Raw genomic sequence first — 20768 nt, 5'->3', positions numbered from 1 at the left:
GCAACTGTGACTTCGACAGTGAGCTGATCGATAGTAGTTCCGAACGATATGTAAACGTCAGTTGTTTTGTATATCATGTATTTGATGTGAAAGGGGCGCGCTATATTTACTTGACTTGCATTCAACGCCACCTTACTGATTCTCCAATCAAGCTCCGTATGTATCATAGCATTGGAGAAGACCGTACAGGAGGCAGTGGCGATTGGCAGATATAGATGGAACGACGAGGCAGAAGCCTTCAGCAATCATTTTTCGCTTCCCAAGGTTATTCATGAACGATTGATTAATTCACCACATGGCCGATTAAGCCATGTTAAACGCCTGGCGCCGCATAATCTAACAGAGCCTATGTAGGGAAATCCAGTGCCTGACCTGGCGGCATCTTGTTGTTCTCCCAATTGACATCTTCAGTTCGATCGCCGCTCTGCACCAGTTGCATCTCGCGGACCCCGCAGAACATACCGTTGCGAGCTGTGCGTTCAGTCAACTGCCAATGACCCGGTTGTGGCCCAGTCCAAACCTCTTCCGTGAATCGCTCGCCTTCTTGTATCGTCCGATGCGGGTTGTGTGTGGGTAAACCCGCGATTTTGGTGATGATCCATTGCGGGAGCACAAACAAGCGTTCCCATCTTCGAACCCAAGGCAGCCAGCTTAATGCACTCTCGTCATATGCGACGCGTACGTATGGGTTGACGTACGTTCCAAGTTCCTTCGCCCCTTGAGTTTTGGCAGCCTGTGCAACGTCTGCAAGAAAGAGGCAACACTCGCAGGCATCAAAGAATATCTCGGGCTCGTTTCTGAATCGCACCGGCGCAGTAATCTTTTGCGGTGCCGACGGGTTAACAACATGGCTTCCAATAGCTTGGAAGTCTGGAGTAGGTAGTGTGCGGTCGAGGTTTTGCACATATTTGGCTTGCATTGCAACAATTCCGCCCCAGCAAGACTTGACGGGAACAGCATCGCTCTGAGCGAGCACTGCCGCTCGCGAAATGCCTTGACCTTGGGTACTGAAGAAAGGGAAAATCGGGATGCCACCACTGAAACCTTCAGCGTCGCGTTGGGCATACAGATCGTAGAATAGTACAGGATACATGAAATCCAGCCCACAGGCTGCAAGGTACTTGGTGCGCCCATCAACAAGGTTGGTGCTGAACAGAAGGTTTGCAGCATCAAGTGGTTGGAAAGCCACGTCGTTTAGAAACAAGATCTTGTCAAACTCCTTGACGCCCCACTCTGTTTCGTCAAACAAGTCAAGGGGCCTCAGAGCTCGATTCCGCATTTCAGATAGATACGCAAGACGCTTGACACGCTCGTTCCCATTCGGCATCGTGACTGTTGGAAATCCGTCGGTAGAGACGTGGGGGTCGCTCACGATCCTGTGACGGCAGCTAAGCCGGTCTTTGAGGCTCTCCAGTGCGCCCTCTCCTTCCGCGCCACTATCATTCTCATAGATGCTGAGGTAGACATTATTTGGTCCGATTAGATGAACAAGTTCGAGCAGTCGTCTTCCCCAAGATCCAGCGGCCAGGTGTCCACCCTGATCGTAGAGGCTCACACTGATGAAGACTTTCTCCTGGTGAGGATTGGCGCATCCACCGTTGGATGCATCAGACCCAGTGCATCTGGAGACGAGTTCGCCATAATGAGGTGGCGGCCTGGTGTACGATGGCGCGAGGATGGGAGTGGCGCATACAAGTATCAACACCAGGAACAAGGCGTACTTGATGATCCTTGAGACATGGACTCTGCGTAGGATCCTTCGCAGTCTTCGTGGCGTCAATGCGAAGTGTCTGCCACGCCTGGTCTCTTCGGTTGTCGGTAACAACGACGCGTGACTCGACTCCCAAGTGGGCGACCCCGCGTCCCACGCACCCGGTGGATTATCAGGGTCCTCCTGCGAGATAGACACGCGCTTTTCACCTGTCGAGCGACGACTTATGAAAGACATGCTCCTGTGCCGGCGAAGATCGCATCGCAGGTGGGACTAAGCTGTACGTAGTGAACGGCAAGGTTGTCCATGCATTTAGGGGGCTGAGTCGGACTAAGATTGATCCCTCCGCGAGTGCCACTCACCCGCCCTAGCGTTTGGAGGCGCCAACCAGCGTCATCTCACGCGCGCTAAAAAGAAGCTTATTTACACTGGTGCATATCGCAGGACGGCCTCAACTTTGCCGATCGGCTTGTCGTAGATTCGAAAGGATCCACGGCTTATTAGTTGGACTCCCTCGGAGAAGGCAACAAAAAGTGATTGTCTGGGTATAAACACGTGCTCGTTTTCCATCGCAGAACTGAAATTGATCACCAGTCAGCATAATATCCAACCAACGTCAACACGCGAATCAGTGCCCACCCTAATACACTTTTCAAGGTCTCTTGCTACACCAAAGCACCGAACGAGTACTCCTCTAGCGTTCTATCTATCCTCGCTATTTGCTTCCTCGCCATTAGCGGTAGCTAGCCCAAGGCCGAGATGAAACTTTTCAGGACAACAGCTGCAAACACCCTCATCCCAGGCGATGGCACCACCACTATTGAGTCTGACACATGTGACAGAAACGTTCGAGGGTATCAAAAGACTAATAAGCCAAATTCAACGTCCGCGTCTGGAATCGATGTCGGAACGCCAGAAACCTACATATTTGCCGGAAATGAGTAAAAATATGCCAATCGCCGCCACGGCCAACGGAGCTGCAGCATTTCGGAGATGGATTTTGAATACTAGAGTCCTCTGACAAGTAGAACGACCAAAGAAGCAATGCCTTCATCCTTTTGAGACATTCAAGTTATTTTGAGCTTGAAATGCCACTGGGGCGTAAACACCTAGTCTGGCCAGTGAGATCTGAGTTTTCCCATGCATCCAAAAGCATGTCGGGGGAAGACTTCCTCGGTCGGTGTCTGGATTGGCGGCGACGAAGTCCTTGGAGCACCCAGTGAGGTCAAAGTCAAGACAAGAAAGTTCGGCCCAAGTCCATGACCGAGGGACGGATGATCTGTCTGCACTGTGCTACCCAGACCACCATCCAGCATACTACCTATTAGCACACTCGGATGTATCGCAGCCGTGCTTGAGACTTCAGAAGACCTGGAGGAGCAACGAGGAGAAGTTGGGGTGTACGTCGGTGTGGACAACAGCGCTGATGTGTCTGCTGAGTGCGAAGCGACAGGAAAGTGGTTCTTAGCAGCATATGATGGAGCCGGATTATCGTTTGTGGGATCATCATCAGTGACAAGTGTATTGCTCTGCCTCTGCCCCTGTCCCTGGGTCTTGGGCCTTCTCTTCTCTGCAAGCCTCTGGAAGACGTTGCGGATGACAGTACCTACAGAATACAAGGCTGACAGTGCATGCAAAGCGATTAAGCAGAGACTCAACTTTCAATCATTAGCAGGCCTTATTATCGCACGCATTGACAGTTATCCAGGACATGAAATAACTAATTCAGCTCGTTTCTAGGGGCATTTTATCACTCGGTGCAACATTGGGCCGGAAGCGGTGGCGGTCGATACTACTCTGCCGCCTTGTAAGTTTTATGTTCGAGTTTCTTTCAAAATACGAGCAAAGCGAGGGGCAAGTTTTCGGCACGGTTGAGTTGCAGTACGAATGGTTCACATAGTGTGCCCTTAATAGCCTGGCATTGCAGGAAGAGTACAGCGTAAGCGAGAATCAACAACGAACAAGATGGTACATGTCCCACTCATCCCCCCCTTGGAGAGGGGTTCCTCGGCGAGCTCTTTCAATTCGTGCTGGTCTTGCTCATAAGTAAGTCGGAGAGTTTGTCGGACATACAGAGGTGACTTGCGTATATTGAAGAGTGGATGTTTTCCTTCGTTGGGAGACCAGAGGAGCTCCGTTGCATTAAGCCCCATTGCGCCGTTGTGCAGTTGTTCGTATTTGCGTTATTGGGGTCGCTCATATTCATGTTGCGACAGACCCACCACGAAACTGGGCGCGAATGAGACGACGGTGACATTGCACTTCTATGAATAAATCAGACTCCAAGAACGTCCCAAGTAGTGATTGGCGCACCCACTACGGTGATGAGATCAAGGCCTGATTTGTGGCGTGTTGCTACTGCCGATTGGCAGCCAACCGCTAAAGCCGTTGGCCGATCTATACGCGCAAGGCTTAGAGCCAAGCGCTAGTTAGCTTGGTCCCTTTCTGTCCGATGCGCACGTCCTATGCATGTCTCGAACTTTAAAGTTAAACTACTATATTCAGCACGAAGCCTCAGCGCCACGCCGTTGGAGCGACGCGCCTATCAGGCTATCAATACACCAGTGCAAGCTTGACCTACCGATTTATGTTTGTTTCTTATGTTATATTCACAGCAAGCGTCAATATCACTATTCAAAGATCACGGAACTTAAATTACGAGAAAAGACTCCATTGCTTCATTTAAACGACTACGATGCTCGGAATTGGGGGATCATAAGAAAATGAAAGTCCTTAACTCCTGCTGCTATGTAATTGGGTATGATCGCAAGATGCAGAATCTCGTAAAAGAAAAAAAGGCCTATATACAGCGCCGTTTGAAATAAAAAGCACAACGGCGTCCCGCGGCAACAGTTTGTTACCACGGATAAAACTGTCATAACGTGCATACCTGTCATACGAGGACCGCTCTTGGCATCTTTTGCATCGCTTCACGGACACGTATCACAGACCAACGGCAAATCGGGAGGTTCTAGGTCCGAAGCAGCCGAAATTTCCGTCTCATGATAACTGATTGGGTATTAGAATTAGAATTATAGCGTAAATAGCACAGCGGCCAGCATGAAAAGAGTGCTCATGCCCAGCTTGTACCCAGCCGATGCCTCGTAGTGGTGCGGTGCCGGTAAAGATTGGGGGTTCCAGCTGCCTGACGACTTCGCCTCGTCCAGGTTGCAAACGGCCGCATTGGCGTCGACGGTAGGCTCGGCACCGCTCAGGTTGTAAGCCACCTCGATCCATTGGATCTCGAGCAGTGCTGAGTCTCCAAGCGTCATGTTTTCCGTCCATGTACCCCCGTTACCTGTATCAAAGTATCGAGTCAGTTTACCTGTTTGCGTTTTGGCGGCACGAATGAATTACTTACCCCACATGGTGATATACAGATGGCTGGGCTCAACGGGCACATGGGTGGAGGTGTTTCCCATGTACTCCCCATCGATGTACCAGACGACGTGGTCCGACACCCAGTCCATGCGGTAGTTGACCCACTGATCCCTCGAAAGACCGTTGGGAAGACTGGTGTTGAAGTGCGTGGCGTTGATGTAGTTGCCGTGGATGTCGATACTCGGCTGCGTGTTGAAACCGACAATGTGTGGCTCATCACGGGTCAAGAGCTCGATATCAGCTTCTTGGGTGTCGTTGGCGTAGGTGAAGAAGGCGGTGCAGGCGCCAGCGGCGCCCGAGACGCGTGCCCGTACGCGAAGCGACAGGTAGAGGATCTTCTCCTCGTTAAAGTCAATGCCGCTGGACTGGTGCCTGTCCTCCTGTTGTCGGGACGTGTACAAGCCGAGGGCGGTGGTGGCACCGGGATCGGCCTCGTCCTGGGTCAGGTTTCCTACAAGGCCAACGTGTAAGCCAGCGTTCCTTTATCAAGGGTTCAATTCTCTCCCGGTCTTTCCGCAGCCATCCGGCAACGGCCCTCCCCCCTCATCCTACTTACTCGGTGCAACCTTGTCCATCTGGTAGTCAATGGGCAGCAGGTTGGATCCCTCGCCCGCATACAGCAGGCCGTTTCTGCGCTGCCAGTCCAGCGACCAGCCCATGTCGGTGGTCGAGGCACCGGCGGTGCCATTGTTGGGGTCGGATGCATTCTTGACGTACTGCCAGGTGTCCTCAGGCAGGTTCCGGAAGTCGTAGAAGCGGTAGTAGCTGTACTGCGCGGCCGCGGAGCCGTTGGTGGCAAAGGCCGAGCAGTTGGTGGCCGCTGCGGCGTTCAACAGACACGCCAGAAGAAGAAACAAGGTGCAGCCAAGGGGCTGCACCGCAACGGTGGTGCGTGGGCGCTGCATCGCAAGGTCGATATGCAGGAGTGTTCCTCCTGAAACGACTGCGTGAAAACAAGGGCGGAGTATAAAAGAGTGACAGCCTGTAATCAACAGTGGCAAAGGAGGCAAGTCCAGCGCCGGCCGTCTTCCCCAGGAGATTTTCCTTTTCTCACGCGACGAGAGTGTCGGGCTGCCCCGGGGATGGGGTTCGGGGTGGCGCCGCTTCAGGCTAGCAGCTGCTTGAAAGCTCTCTAGCGGCGCCTCGGGGGCTGCTATAGCTGCTAGGGGGCTCCTAGGGGGATCGCTCGTAACAGCGGAGTCGCAGTGCTAAATGAGCCTTGGCCACAGCTAAGTCTTCACGACAAACAGCGGGCGCTGGTTGGTGCGCAGCCTGCCTGCTCCAAATTTCTACCCACTAAAGCCTGTTCTAGTTGCGCCGTACCCGTCTAACTCGGGGCCTTGGTGCAGGCTTATTACCGTTAGAATGCCAAAATGAGATGAATGAATGAATGCACACGAGGGGCCAATTCCCTCACCTCGCTGTCGGCTTCTTATTATGTTGTTTCGCAGCGGTCCAGCGTCCACCAGCAACCGTAGGTAGGACTAGAAAATGGCGTCGAGCCGCTGAGAATTGTCCCAACTGGCGGATTCCAGAAAGCTGGTAATCTCTGGCTAACAACAGGCAGAGGGCGTGCTGTTCTTCGGCATGAACCAATGTCCCAGGTTCGAGGGGAATATGCGACGAGGGGTAGGGTGTAGGGTGGCTTGGGTAGTTTGGGCGGGTTGGTACCTGGCAAGTGGACGCGCTTTACGTCTAATCTTAAACAATGGGTCGTCTTCGCTTCTCGTTGCTTACTTTATACGGCCATGGGCGGGGTTCTGCCGTCCACGGTCGGCCTATGGCAGCAGAAACCATTTTCGATATTTTCATGGCTGATTTCGCCCAAGACTCTGAGTCTGTTGGTGCATCACGAACTCTCGATACGCACCTCTAAGCTGAAAGGGACAAGGTGTAGCACTGCCCGCCAGCTAAGAGGCCCTCACGAGGTCACCTGACGGGTCGACTTATACGGCCCTCGTAACGGTCCACAATGCTGAAAGCTGGTAAGGCTTTCAGCAGGGCTTCAGCTACCCATGTGCCACAGCAAAGCGGAGATGCCCGTGTGGGGGAGTCTGCTAGATGCAACATGCATCAGTGTTGTGCATCGTATTGTGCTGCTTTTCCATGCAACCTTCCGACGGATTATCCCCGTTGAGCGAGGTACTAGTTCCGCCAGTCGATGGAGCTAACGAACAGCGCAAGGCAAGGCCTTCCCTACTGGTCATCGCGCAGTCATGACAAACTGACATCATACCCGGCATGCCCAGCGACCATGCTGTGGGCATTCCGGTTGCTTTGGCAGGTTGCCTGGGTAGGCCACTAGCCAGCGAATGTGCCGGGGCTTCTTGGGAACACGAGAGAATCTTATTATTACTTGCATGGCAAGCTAGCTTCTCATGGCAAAACGGAGTCTGCACGCCAAACTGCCCATTGCCACGTGCCTTTGAGCGCACAAGTTATTTTTATGCCAGCAATGCCGTATAAATTCGATGTACGAGCGTGGTTCGTCCCGAGGTTCAGGCACGCCCGTACAGCAGGGCTAGTGCGTCGGGTTTCAAATCCCCCGTTACAGGTTACATGTTGAGTCACTTGTCACTTCCTGGGGATATTCTGTGCTGCACGGAGTAACATGCAGCTATTGCTACCGTAGTTCAGCCCGAGGGAAGCCCGCCCGTACAGCTTGACGACGGTGGCGCGCAACGCGAGGGTCCATATAGCGGACAGGGCCGAATGTGTCGGAGGGCGAGTCACCCAGCTGTCTAGACTGTACGCAGCCGAGCCAGCAAAAGTTTATAAGTAGATGTAACAACATGATTCAGTGCCGGTCGTGCCGTTCGCCGTGACGGATAATCGTTCTCCGACCGGCTATGGTGGCTCGGGGTTGTTGGCCCGAGTATGCACCCATAGTCGACGCTCGCAATCACTCTCTTGGCCTTTGAGGGCATTTTTAACTCAAGTGCCAAAGTCAAAAAAGAAAACAAGTCGCTTGTTCCATAGTAAGCTGTTGGATCATGAGACCGGGTTGTCCAGTGGGTCATGGTGCTGTGCAATCTGCGTAGTTACTGTGTTTGGCCCCTGGGCTACCATGCGGCCGTGTTCCACGTTACTATTGGTCTGTCGGTTTATGAGGCCACGGCTTTTCTTAGAGTCAAGTCTGGTATGTAAGCTGGGGCTGTTCGTCTGACCAGGTATACATAGCACTATGCACAGTAAGCATCGTATGCAGGCCTGATACATCGGCTCCAAGAGAGCGCGGCCGGGAGCTGCACCGAGGCAGGCGATGGTGAAAACAATGATCGCTCATAGCACGCAAAGATTGCCGAAGCTGAGGCGATCGACCTGGAGCAGCATTCGGGCCCCGGCGACACGCTTGGCACGGTCGCTGCGCGGTGGTGCCAACGTGCTGCTGTGCCGTGCTTGCCTGGGTGGTGAGAGGGGAAAATGGAGTCATTGGAAATTTTTTCTCGTCTTTTTTCCCACTCATACGAGCACCGGTCGCAGGGGCATCCTACGGGGCCTGTGCTGCGGCTCCATGGAAATAGTGGACTGTTACCTCAGAAGCGGGCCCCCGCCAGGCCGGGTCGAGTCAAGCTCAGGCACCCTCTTGGCCCTGCGCGGCCATTCCCAGGCCGTCCCCGTAGTCTGGTACCTGACACGCGGCGCCAAAACGGTGTGGCGGCCCAAGTACCTCCCTCGCTGACCAGGAGAGGGCCTATAATCCAACGTCCAACCAACCTGAAGCACCTCACCCTGCACAAATCGCAGCCAACAGCCCCCGAGGAACTCACGGGCTTCTATAATAAGTTTTTCTTGCGTAAACGGGGCTCCAGCCGAGCCTAGCTCGCGCTCGACCCCAATGGCGCGACACGATTTCCTCTCTAACGACAGATTCCTTACAGCTAGGGGCACAGCTGGCTCATAAGGCGACATGATCGAAGGATGACGATGGCGTGCCCTGGGGTTGATTGGTGGGAAGGGCGAGTTACCGGCTACCTGGGTCGTGCTCAGACAGACTGAAGAAATATTTCACGGCTTCCCTCTCGAGATTCCTCGTCCCTTGTAAATGTTTATTGTGTAAATCCCCCGGGGACTCCCCTTCTCCAGTCGTTCCCATCCCCCAACCAGTGTCCTTCGTTGATCTCTATATTCCTGAGAAATATATCCACATTCGTTTAATGAGTGCTTGATTCCACGATACATCCCCCCCAGTCCCCCACCCCCCAAAGAAAATAAACATTTCATACTCCATACCCTGAACACATCTCAGTACCAATAAGGAACACACCGAGTCAAGTCAAGATGGGGCTCGCGCGCAAGGACTCCGTCAAGGTGGCGGACGTCCTCGTCCCCCAGCGGCTTATGTCCACGAGGAACCGCAACAAGGAATGGAGACCACAAGCTGTCCATGACCAGCAGGCCCAAGATGAACAGGACCAAGAGGACGTTCAGCTTCAGCGGTGGGCGACTGTTGAACACGACGCTCCCGCCAACTCCCATGTTGGCCGGCCCCGGAAGACCAGCGACCCCATCACATTACGAGAGGCTCGCTCAGCGAGGTCCTCGGTCTTCACATCCAAGGAAGACCTCAGTCACTACAGGACCAAGCACCAATCTACAGCATCGTCCCTCTCCGTCGCCGACTCTTTCCAACGGTTCAACTGGGATAACAGCAGGAGACCCGACAATGCCGTGCAAAGTAGTGCTTCCAGTGCCTTTGATTGGGAAGTAGAGCCAGAGCATGTCCCCCAACGTTCCGGTACGGTCAAGACCATCGTGAGAGCTGTTGTTCCCGATGTCGTCCTTGACCGGGCCCGCAGTGTTGCTGGCAGGGCAAGACGAAGCAGTATCGCCGAGGTATATGAAAAGGCCAAGGTCAGGGGCAAGCAACTTGAGCGCAAGAAATGGGTTCAAATACTCTTCGAGTATACCATCTACCTCCTGCTTCTGAGCTTTATCTACTTCGTCCTGGTCGGTTTGCCCCTGTGGAAGGGAGCTGTGTGGTGGTTGTACTGGGTCGTGTCGACCAAGTTCGTTATCACCGGTGGCTGGTCCATCACGATCGGTATTGCTTTAATGCAAGTCTCCCGCAACCAGACCTATTACAATGAGCACTTAAGCTAACAAAAAGACACAGTTACGCCTTTGCACCTCTTCTCATCCTCTTCGAGAAAGAGCCCCCTATGGAGGAGCGACTCGACCGCGAGTCCATCCCCGGAGTACACAACACTGCTCTCCTCATCCCTTGCTACAAATCAGAGAACATTATCGGGCCAACGCTGGAGGCAGCTCTGAAGATCTTCCCACCCTCGCATATCTTCGTCATCGCCAACGGAAACTCGGAGACGCCACTCGACAACACCGAGGAGGTGTGCCAGCGCTATGGTGTCCGCCACATCTGGTCCAGCGTTGGCTCTAAGATTGTCGCGCAGTATGTCGGCTGCCACAAGGCGCGCCGCTTCCAGAACGTCCTTCTCATCGACGATGACTGTGCCTTGCCTCCCAACTTCCCCGTGGTCAGCGACAGACTTGTCGGCAAGGTCAAGAGCATTGGATATACGATCAAGAGTGTTGGGCCTCCCAAGGAGGATGGCAGTGGACCAACCAAGGGCACCTGGTGCCAACAAGCCCAGGACCTCGAGTACAAGCTTTCCGGCCTGCAGCGCATCTTTGCCGGTAAGGTCGGCAGTGCAACCTTCCCTCACGGCGCCATTTCACTCTGGGACCGCAAGTTCCTTGTCAAGACGTTCAACGATCACCCTGGTTATTCGGTCTCTGAGGATTGGTTCTTCGGAGACAGCTGTCGCCGCCTCGGAGGTCGCATCGTCATGTGTTCGTCCGTCTTCGTCGAAACTGAGACACCCAGCGCTGTATTCTTTAGTAGTGGGGGTTCTCGCGGTGGGTTCGGGGAGATGACCATCTTCAAACAACGATTCATGCGCTGGAACTTCTTCTTCGTCAACGGCTTGTACTACAACATGAAGTACATTATCAAGAGCTGGAGGCTGGGCTGGTGGGAGATTGGAGCCAAATTCTTCGTCTTCCAGGAGGTCTACGAAACTCTGCTCTACCTCTTCACCCCCTTTATCCTGCCCATCTCTTTCATCGTCCGTCCCGATTTCTGCGGATACTTGCTCGCCGGCACCGTGGTCATGTACTTGGTCAACGTCATCATCTTCAACGAGATTCACCTGCGTCTGCGGAAAGAGCGCATCAGCTGGGCCGTGCTCATCTTCTACTACATGCCCTACAAGCTTGTACTCACGGCCGTCAACGTTGCCAGCTGCTACTGGTCGCTTTTCAAGTATGCCAAGTACTTTGCTAAGCGTCACCCCAAGATTATCGAAGACGCTCGCGCCGTCGAGGTTGCCATGAAGGTGGAGGAGCAAGATGATTACCTAGAGAAGAAGCAGCGCGACGCCTCTCCCAGTGGCTCGTCTTCAAACGAAAGCAGCTATACACCCCACGGTCTCCCACATATGACCGCGCCGCCACCCGCGGCCACCAGCTTTTCCCGTCCTCGTCCTCGAAGACTAAGCTTTACCCCCGGCGTCGTCGACTCGATTCCTCCCTCGCCAACGAGGCCCGAGCCCGCGCGCAGAGGAGTTTCGCAGTTCGGAGTCCAAGCCAGCGACTTTGCTGCCCAACCAGCGGAGGCATTGCCTCGTAGCAGCGCTGAGAGCGGAGTTATACCCGCCGTGGCTGATAAGACCAAGCGCAGCAACAACCCATGGGCATACAGCCCGGTATAATTACTTGTGTTTAATTCTGGCGTTAAAAACATTAAAAGGAGCATATGGTCGGCCGACCCGCATCAAGGAGGTTTCATGTTTAGCGATACCATTTAACGATAGATCACTGTTTACTGTAAATACATCATATCCATTACATACACCCGCAGTACGCGTCTTCACCAGTCCCTTCCAAACAACCATCTCGCCAACTGCCATCTGGCATTCGGCTTCAATTCGGTCAGGGCGGACCGTGATCGCATCATTGTCGCACGTGTGCCGGCTCACGTCTCCCGCTCACGCGGCACAGACGGCATCGCTGGCCCAGCTTTCCTGGATCCGAATACGGTAGGTAGCTAGTAGTTGGAGCAGCCGCTATTGGCTGACGGTGGATACGGGCCCCATCGCGCACCTTGTACTCCGTACTCCGTCTCTTTGAGTGCACCGGCGTTGGAACGGAGGCAGAGGGTGCAGGGCTTAGTTAGCGGCGGCTCCCCCGGAAGCAACTCAATTCCGGCCTCCCGAATCGCGCAACCTGCCGGTATGATCGTGGCGAGGCGCGAGCAAGCATGACTCTCGGCACTCTTCACCTGAGAATTGGAATTTTTTTTCCCGCTTGCAAGATCGCATACGCAATCTGGAAACCAGGTTGACGTAGTTCAGTTGTGCGAACGCCAGCCTGTTACGTGTCATTCCAGCGCGTCCTCGCTAACTCAGAGGGAGCTAGTTTAGCAGACCCACGAAGTCAAAAAAAGATCTCGACAGCACGGCAGTTCCTGGTTCAGGGCAACTTCAGCAGCCTCGGAATTGAGCCAGAGGCAGGTTTTCGTCATCGCTCTAGCAACTAGCCACAGAAGTCCAAATGTCGTCATTGTCGTCACGCCAAACGCTAACAATTACAGCAATGCCTTATTCTAGACCTCTGCATACCTGAGTAGCAACAGCCCTAATGCCTGTCAGCCTGTCGTGGGGTCAACTGGGATGCCTCGCGGGGCCGTCCGACCGCTCATTAGTCCGTAGATCGCCAAGTTCTGGACGTCTCGGGGATTTCGGCGAGTACGGTGAGCTTACCGATGATCACAGTTTCGGGCTTCTAGATCAGGCCCGCTGTTCAGACGCAGGTTGCCCTCCCGGACCTTCGCATCCGTGGGACACAACTCGCGGCCTGAGGCCAGACACAACTTGCAGAGTCTATAAGCTTGCCACCACGAAGCGACGGCCCAAGTCTATTCAGTCTGTGTAAAGTGGTGCATAGTCGACGGCGCCAAGTCGCTTCTGACTTCCCGCAGTCTTCCATCTGCCATATATGCGACAGCGTCTCTCCCAATCTTTGTTCGTAGGTTGCCCAGCCTATGTGCAATAATGATAACAGTTTGGCCTTTCTGCGTAAACTCCTCGTCAACGATTCGGTCGATGGTCGACTCTGTGGCCACATCGAGAGAGGACGTGACCTCGTCCAGCAGAACCACCGGCATCATGCCTAAAGCTCGTAATCCGTCGGCTTTAACAAGTGCCCGGCAGATCGCAAACAATTGGCACTGTCCCACAGAAAGCTCTTGGAACAATGAAACCTTCCGATCAAGGATCGAGTGCTCCCCAGAGCCTGAAATGCCTATGCCTCCATTAATATGCTTGTTGCTCTCGACAAAGTGTGACCACAACCCCGATTTGGTCAACGCAGTAATCAGAGCATCATCAGATACTAAGTTTTCGGGGTCCAAGTTGAAGCGTATGGTCTCCTGGGGCAAAAGAAGTGGGTCTTGGGAGACCGCGATGAAGCAGCGCTGGCGTAGCAGATCAAGCCTTATGTTCTTGATATCAATGCCATCCAGCGTGATCTTACCAGATCGAAGCTCCAGAAGTCTGAGCAACGTTAACAGCAACGTGCTTTTTCCACTTTTATAACGAAGTGAGCTTCGGAAGATGGATTTCCTATACAATGCTTGGTAACGTACCTGCCTGTGCGCCCGCATACGATGAGTTTTTGACCTGAACTGACATTCAGGCTCAAATCTTTAATGGCAACAGACTCGGGACTTGGTAGAGCACCTGTTAGTAGAGGATAGCGATAGTTTTCTGAGGGGTTTCGCACTGATATTCGGCTGTTATGGCTTCGAATACAATATGCCCACTGGAAGGCCAGTTTTCAGGTGGTTCGATAGTCGGGTTCGCTCCACCGTCAAGCGGTGTGGTCTTTTCCAGTGCCTTCAGGCGAGCAATAGCACCGAGTGAAACCTCAAAAGTGGTCCAGTTCTCCACGAGTTTAAGCAGCGTTGTGTTTGTGACGAGCATAATGTTTAGTGCGATTCCGATTTGTGCACCGCTAACATGCTCTCGGAATGCTACAGCTATAGCAATAGCAGTTGTTGCTACACCTGCAGCCAGAAGATCTAGGACAACATTGAGCCATCTTTGAAGACACAAAAGAAGAAACTCTGGGCGCTGGGAGCGTTCGACACTCTGGATGTTGTTCTGAATAACAGCTTGGGACCAACCAAAAGCACGTATTGTTTCAAGACCCTCAACCTAATAGCATGTAAGCAGACCCCCTTGCCTGAATCGGGACATAGATACACACAGATTCCAAGAAACTCGACAAGACGCTTGCGCGAGCCTGCAGCTCCAAATATCGCAGCTGTCTTGACGTTCGAAGATAGACCTTCTGCACTATGTAAACCAAAAGCATACAGACCGGAAATAGCATAACGAGCCACTTTTCTGCCACGTAAAGCATCACAATCTGCATAGCCAGCTTGCACAGCTCTGATAATTTAATTAGCTTGAATTCTTGGAGAGATATACGCTTGAAACCTACGAGTCACAATGGTCTGAAGTGCCGAGGGCAATTGCTTGTCAACAATCTGGACGTCTTGACTGAACCTAGAAATTGTCAATCTTAGTCAGGCTCGAGAAGGGTGTGTTCTCACCTATTCAGGATTGAACCAACTTCCGTTTTAGAGAAGAAAGATAACGGAGCGCTGTCCATGATTAGCTATCTGAATTCTTTTAAGAGTCACGTAAGCAGCGACACAAACCACGTAACGATATCTAGAAGACGTTGATGTAGCCTTAGCCCAGATTGTGGAGAAATACGGATGAGGACAGCCCTTTGAGAAGCAGGTTAGCCAGGACAGCCTGGTTTGGCCAGTAAAACCTACCATGCTTGAGTGCTGGTCGTAATCCAGGCCACTGTGGAAAGAAGGAAGTATCCACCGACGTAGAATGCAGTGTGGCTATTGCCTGACTCAGTCCACAAACGAAGCCAGTATTGAGGGACTGTGATGCAGAAAGAGTGCATAGAAGTGACGCTGACGAAGTACAAGAGGTTGACGCAATCAACGAAACCCAAATAATACCCTGATGAGTTGTTAGGCTAGTCACAGCGCCGGAAAATAGGGGTAAAGAACCGTATAGAGCAGTGTCGCCTGTTTGCCTTGCCAAATCTAGTTCAGTATCGTCTTTAGCCCGCAATTGGGCGCTGAGTTTATCATAGTTGGCCGACAAGATGACGTTTTCCCTGCTAGTATGGCTGGAAGAGAACTTTGCTATGGATGTAGCTTTTGTGTTGATATTTTGCCAGCTCCCTTGGTCAACGATCCCGCGATTGCCAAGAACCACTATGTGATGCGCAGCTGGGAAGAACTGCGCTATTTACGACTAAGCCAGTAATCAGACAGTTGAGCAGGGTGGACTAACTCACCGGAATTAGAAACGAGGACCACGGTAGTACCCAGCCGCCGCAATAACCCGGACGGCCCAAATAGGTTGTTGAAAATAGTCCGCTCGGTTTCACCATCAAGGCCACTAAAGTTGTCGTCCAGTAGAACGATATCACATCTTGCAAATAGTGTACGAGCAAGTGCCTGAGAGTATTGAGCATCGTGTCTTTCATTCGACGAGCTCACAAGACATACCACACGCTGTCTCTGTCCCCCGGACAGATTAAAACCCCTACTGCCAATCTGTGTCTGGTCCCCATCGGCAAGTGACTCGAAATCATGAGTGAGGCTACACATATTGATCACATCATCATACCATTTTTCAGACCGCCGGTCACTCGAGTCGTATATGTTAGTACCACCACAGATGGCTTCCTTGATTGTGCCACTAGGCAGCCATGGTATCTGAGCGCAGTATGCTATGCGTTGCGTCGTCGAAGAGACGAACCCATGTGTGGGTGTTATCTCTCCAAGGATTAAGCGTAAAATGGTAGATTTGCCGCTTCCAGTAGGGCCGGATACAATGGTTAGTTTTCCGGTAGCTACCTCAATGTTGATGTCCTCTAGAATGACTTGTGGATGGCCAATAGTTACTCGACTTATCTGAATATCAGGACCGGTCGTCGGTAGTTGATTAGAGATCGGATTCCAAGCCAATTCGCTCGAAGGATCTTTCCGTAATGCTCTATTACTGACTTGTAACGGTGACCGAAGTAAGAACGACTGAATCCTTTCAAATCCTGAGAGTGCTGAAACTACACGGGGCGCAAAGGTCATTACCATGTTTGCGGGATGTGTTACCATACTCAAGATAGCTACAGTGGTGAATGCAGTTTCCGTGTCCAAGCTGCGGCTATTGGCCGCGGATATTACTGCGAACAAGACCAGCGTGATTGCCGGGGAAAATATCCCAAGCGCATTGGCTATTGGTCGTTAGCTTGTACGGCATTGTCAAGCTCTTCGGCCTTATAACAAACCCGAAGCATTGTAGTACACCATGACCCATCTTAGTTTTGAGGCTGCGCGAAGTTCGATTTCCCGAAGTTTCTGGATCCGACGACTCAGGTGGTTGTGGAACCCCAGCATCTTCATAACTTTCATCATCCTAAGCGCGGAGCTTGTAGCAGCTATGCGATCTTGTGTTGCATTATTCCAAGCCTTCTGGCCAGGCTGCAGGTGTTTGGCGACAAACCGACTCATATGAGAACATACTATTCATGTCAGTATCAATGCATGGCGTTGAGCAGTAAGTTACTCACAGTAAATAAGAAATAGTGGAAGTGGCCATATCCACCCGACCTGACTAGCTAGAAGACATATGCCAATGAAGACTTCTACAACCTGAGCCCATATTTCGTGAATCATTTCTGCAATCCCATCGAGGTTATCAGCGTCAGTGCTCATGAGTGTCGTAGATGCACCATCATCATATGCGACGCTAGCTAGCGTCATTGTATGGTCATGGATAAGTCCTACTAGAGCGCTTCTAGTCATGAGCTTGAGTCGGTTAAGAGAATTCTGGTACGCAGCTGCCGAGAGCTAGGACTGAATGTTAGGACATGAAAAGAGTGTATCAATCTTGCAGCTTACGGCAATGCCAACATAAATCATCACCGCAGATACAACAAGCCAGTATCCGCGGAAGCTCTCCGGGGGTGCAAGGGTCGCCGTAGCGTATATGATGGCCTGATGAATCAAGATAGGCTGAGAATAACGGAAGAAGATCAGCAATAGTCGCGGCACAACAGCAGCCAAAAATGGAGACTTCAGGCATCTCATTAAAGCCAGGGGTAAACTCCTTCGGGTTTCGGGTTTGGCTGGTCTAGTGAGCAAGAGGTAGGGATCTACAAAGTTCTTGGTGGTTGCTGGCTTACCTCGATTAGACCATGTCTCAATCATCGCCTTTCTTGTAGACTCTGGCATCATGTCTCGGTCGAGAGGTGGCGTATCTGCTTGCGAGAATAGCTTCCGATATCCCCGAAAAAGGATTGGATTAATCCATAGAAACAAGAGGCGGCTGAAGAGGCCATGGAGCTCCTGGGAAGATCGCTTCTTGGCACCAACTACATTGGCGGCGCGTTTTGTGCCATATTCAAAAACCAACAGCGTCAATTGCACATAGAAGTGAACAAGTATCAGCCGGGCGATAGTCATATACCTGTGATCATGTAAGGGGAGTGTTAGATAGACAACATCGCACAGTACAGAGGCGAGAAGGTATGGCATGACTACGCCTGAAAGCATATGATACTGCTGCTGCTGCAGGATCAAAAGTAGACTGTAGCCCAACGCAGCAATTGTAGAGGCAAACAGGGAGAAGCAAGAAATGGCCTCCTTTTGACCGTCCAAGCTCAAAACATTTCTCCAGTATATAAACAAGAGAATCGAGAGTAATAGCCCGAGAGCCTAGCGATATGATTAGGCTCAGAGAGAAGCTCAGATCTTCGAGATGGGAGACACTGAGATACTAACGGCCTTCAAGCGTCGTTTCCATGGCGGAATATGCCTAACGCCAGAATTGCGAAGCTTCCAAAGTCTCACGGAGAGAACCAATGAGAAGATTGCGGTACATGCTATAGATATAAGATGTATAAAATCCCCGGGCCGTGAAGTCATTGTGGCTGGCTGTGATACGATGCCGATGGTGTGCAGTGAGGATGAGTTTATTCGACAAGGTGCGGTTGGAGAAAGGAGCTAGTTCTAACCGAATGGCTCCCTTGTTTAGGGTGAAGCCCCACAAGGGAACTCCCGCCCACCAGTTACTCCCGCTCAACATGCGCGACAGCGGGGTATTTTATCAACAGCCCTGACCTTGCACAAGTCTGGTATTTCTTCTTCCCGCAGGCTTTTACCATTGGGAAACCTTGAAAGTACCTCAATGGTGCTAGTTCGCAAGTCCTATCTGGCCCCAAAGTCAACTTTGAGACACTTTCGCGGATGGGGTTGAAACAGCGTCGCCACCAGGGTTATTGCTGTGCTAGGACTCGCCGGCTCCTGCCTTGAGCCCGCTTGGAACGTGGCCGGCCCTTTGACATTGGGTCACAGAGCTTCAATCCCTAACGACATCGCTTTGGACGTTGAATGACGGTGTGAACATGCCAAACACATCTAGAAATTCATGAAGACGACGAGCCCCGGTCCCTACATATGCCTCTAGAACGGGGGGCTCTGCCTATCTAGTAGCCTCCAAGTAAGGAGAAGCAACCCTATCTTCGCAGTGAGTGCTGCACCAGCCCGAGTTGTATGGAAGGAGGGTACCCAGCATACCCAGCAGGTTCATCAGGCTTGTTGGTGCCACTATAATCTACCTATGCGACTCAGATGATTAGGTCAACTCCTCCCAATGTTTCCCTCGTGGCTGGAAAACCAAATTCGGCCCTTCGTGGTCTGCCATAAACCAATCGTAAAGCTGGTACTCATTTGGCCGATCTCTCCCCCCAGTCAAACCTTTTCGTCCACTTCCAAGTTCCCCCGCCTGCCCTGGAGCCCTCTCGAAGTCGAAATACCACATCGTCTTGGCCACAGTCAGGCTCATTTCGAGGTAAGCCACAGCCTTGCCTGCACAGGAACGGTCTCCCAGGATGAAGGGGATGAAGGCGCGTCGCATATTCGCCCGTGTCTCCTTTTGTTCGGGGGTCTCTGCATCTCCTTCCAACCAGCGCTCCGGACGAAAAGCAAATGGCTCCGGGAAGTAATCGGGATTGTGCATCAAGCTATAAGTGCCAACACCAACCAAGGTTCCTGGCGGTATGACGTGCCCATCCACAACGAGAGGCTCGTTAGAGAGAGGGTCCCTCTCACGCCACATCACGCCTGGTGTTGGAGGACAGATGCGCATTGACTCGTCGATGACGGCACGGAGATACTTGCAGCCCGTGAGGTCTTGTCCATTTCGGATTTCACTGCCCCATGAAAACGTCGTCCGCACCTCGGAAGCGAGTCGGGCGTAAGCTGACGGGTTTCGTGAAAGGTAATAGAAGATCGTACACATAGCCGTCGCTGTGGTAGTTCCACCTTTGTGTAGAAGGGTCGTTAGCACCAGTAAGCAGTGTGACCAGTCGCTGACTTGCCTGCATTGACAAATACCCCTGCCTCGCCCCAGATTTCGCTTTTCCGAATGCCCATCTGTTGCGCCTGGTCAATCCTCTCTTCACTTGCAACGAATGAGAAGAGATCATGTTTAGCGTCTCTGGGCAACGCCATGCGATCAGATATCATCCCTGTAAGAGCCCTACGAAACCTCTCGATGCGTCCCCTGACTAGCCATTGCACACCCGGATCAATCTTGTGCGTTTTTGGCCAGTTCATGAACATATACACTCGGGGATTGAGGGCAGCGAACACCTTAGGCAGAAATCGCAGTGTCTCTTCCGTCTGCGTCTTCCAAGAAGCACCAAACGCAAGGAGACCTATAACATCCATGGCGAGCCACTTGCAACGCGATGTCATTTCAACAACCTGTCCCTGCCGGCTGGAGTGCAGAAGCTGCACGAGGAAAACGTCAATCTGAGACATCATAGTTGGTTCGAATTCGCGCATTGAGCGTTCAGATATGGCTTGCCCGACGACCCTGCGCCGACGACGATGGTCTGCTCTATCAAGGGCCGTAAAGACGCTCGGCGTGTTTCTGAAACGGGCATTCGCATAGATTCGAGCCTTTGCAACTCGAGGGTTCAAATATATGTCTAGCGTAACAACCATGCTTAGTCTTACGCCGGTGTGGGCGTATCAGAGATGATATAGTGCACGGCATTGACACTCACCCTGGATGGCAGTCAAGGTGTTGAAAACGAGTCTGTTCGGAGCTTGCTGGACAACAGGGCCTACGAAAGGTTAGGAAAACACATGACTAATTCGCCTATAGTGCACAGACAATCGTGACCTTACCATACTTAAGATGATCTCGGTATGTAACGAGATGGATATCTCCCTTTATGGCGTGCCAACCAGCGTATCCGTTTGTAAGCCGGGCCAGGAAGGGACCCGGATATGCCTTAAGAGGGTTGAAAACCAGACGGGAGCCCAGGACAACTAGAAGCTGATGAGAAGCAAGAGCCGGTAGTTAGTAGCAGTAGTTCCACCAAAAGGATGAGATCGTACCAGGGTAATGACGCAGTACGCGGCATACTGGAATATGGTATCCATGGCGTGGTCGCAGTAGTACAGTATAATGCGTTGGAAAGTGTAGAAGTGCACCGAACGACGTTCCAGACGCTGTTGGGTCAATAAATGTTACATTGTCAAGGC

General features: G+C 52.2%; 5 protein-coding genes across 5 annotated transcripts; 1 reads left to right on the top strand and 4 right to left on the bottom strand.

Annotated features, from left to right (window-relative positions):
• Nucleotides 1-346: 346 nt before the first annotated feature.
• JN550_013397 (uncharacterized protein) lies at nt 347-1948 on the bottom strand (the record flags this gene model as incomplete). Its single annotated transcript, XM_049311979.1, has 1 exon — nt 347-1948. The coding sequence occupies one exon, from the start codon at nt 1946-1948 to the stop codon at nt 347-349; it is 1602 nt and encodes a 533-aa protein (XP_049164632.1).
• Nucleotides 1949-4743: 2795 nt separating this feature from the next.
• Nucleotides 4744-5997, bottom strand: JN550_013396 (uncharacterized protein; the record flags this gene model as incomplete). Its single annotated transcript, XM_049311978.1, has 3 exons — nt 4744-5009; nt 5073-5543; nt 5649-5997. 3 exons carry the CDS (start codon nt 5995-5997, stop codon nt 4744-4746), a joined length of 1086 nt encoding a protein of 361 aa, XP_049164631.1.
• A 3376-nt stretch (nt 5998-9373) lies between these two features.
• JN550_013395 (uncharacterized protein) lies at nt 9374-11823 on the top strand (the record flags this gene model as incomplete). The annotated part of the gene is made up of 2 exons (XM_049311977.1): nt 9374-10122; nt 10209-11823. The coding sequence occupies 2 exons, from the start codon at nt 9374-9376 to the stop codon at nt 11821-11823; spliced, it is 2364 nt and encodes a 787-aa protein (XP_049164630.1).
• A 1205-nt stretch (nt 11824-13028) lies between these two features.
• On the bottom strand, nt 13029-17747 carry JN550_013394 (uncharacterized protein; the record flags this gene model as incomplete). The annotated part of the gene is made up of 14 exons (XM_049311976.1): nt 13029-13665; nt 13758-13838; nt 13895-14328; nt 14381-14565; nt 14618-14682; nt 14730-14780; nt 14838-14909; nt 14961-15159; nt 15210-15449; nt 15503-15665; nt 15717-16444; nt 16499-16732; nt 16781-17060; nt 17112-17747. The coding sequence occupies 14 exons, from the start codon at nt 17745-17747 to the stop codon at nt 13029-13031; spliced, it is 4005 nt and encodes a 1334-aa protein (XP_049164629.1).
• Nucleotides 17748-18846: 1099 nt separating this feature from the next.
• JN550_013393 (uncharacterized protein) lies at nt 18847-20666 on the bottom strand (the record flags this gene model as incomplete). The annotated part of the gene is made up of 5 exons (XM_049311975.1): nt 18847-19535; nt 19757-20206; nt 20285-20344; nt 20409-20559; nt 20622-20666. 5 exons carry the CDS (start codon nt 20664-20666, stop codon nt 18847-18849), a joined length of 1395 nt encoding a protein of 464 aa, XP_049164628.1.
• Nucleotides 20667-20768: the final 102 nt, after the last annotated feature.

The sequence above is a fragment of the Neoarthrinium moseri genome (assembly GCF_022829205.1).
Source record: "Neoarthrinium moseri strain CBS 164.80 chromosome Unknown scaffold114_Wmoseri_CBS_16480, whole genome shotgun sequence".
Classification (NCBI taxonomy): domain Eukaryota; kingdom Fungi; phylum Ascomycota; class Sordariomycetes; order Amphisphaeriales; family Apiosporaceae; genus Neoarthrinium; species Neoarthrinium moseri.
Note: the sequence above shows the minus strand (reverse complement) of the source record. Positions and strands in the feature narration are given on the sequence as shown.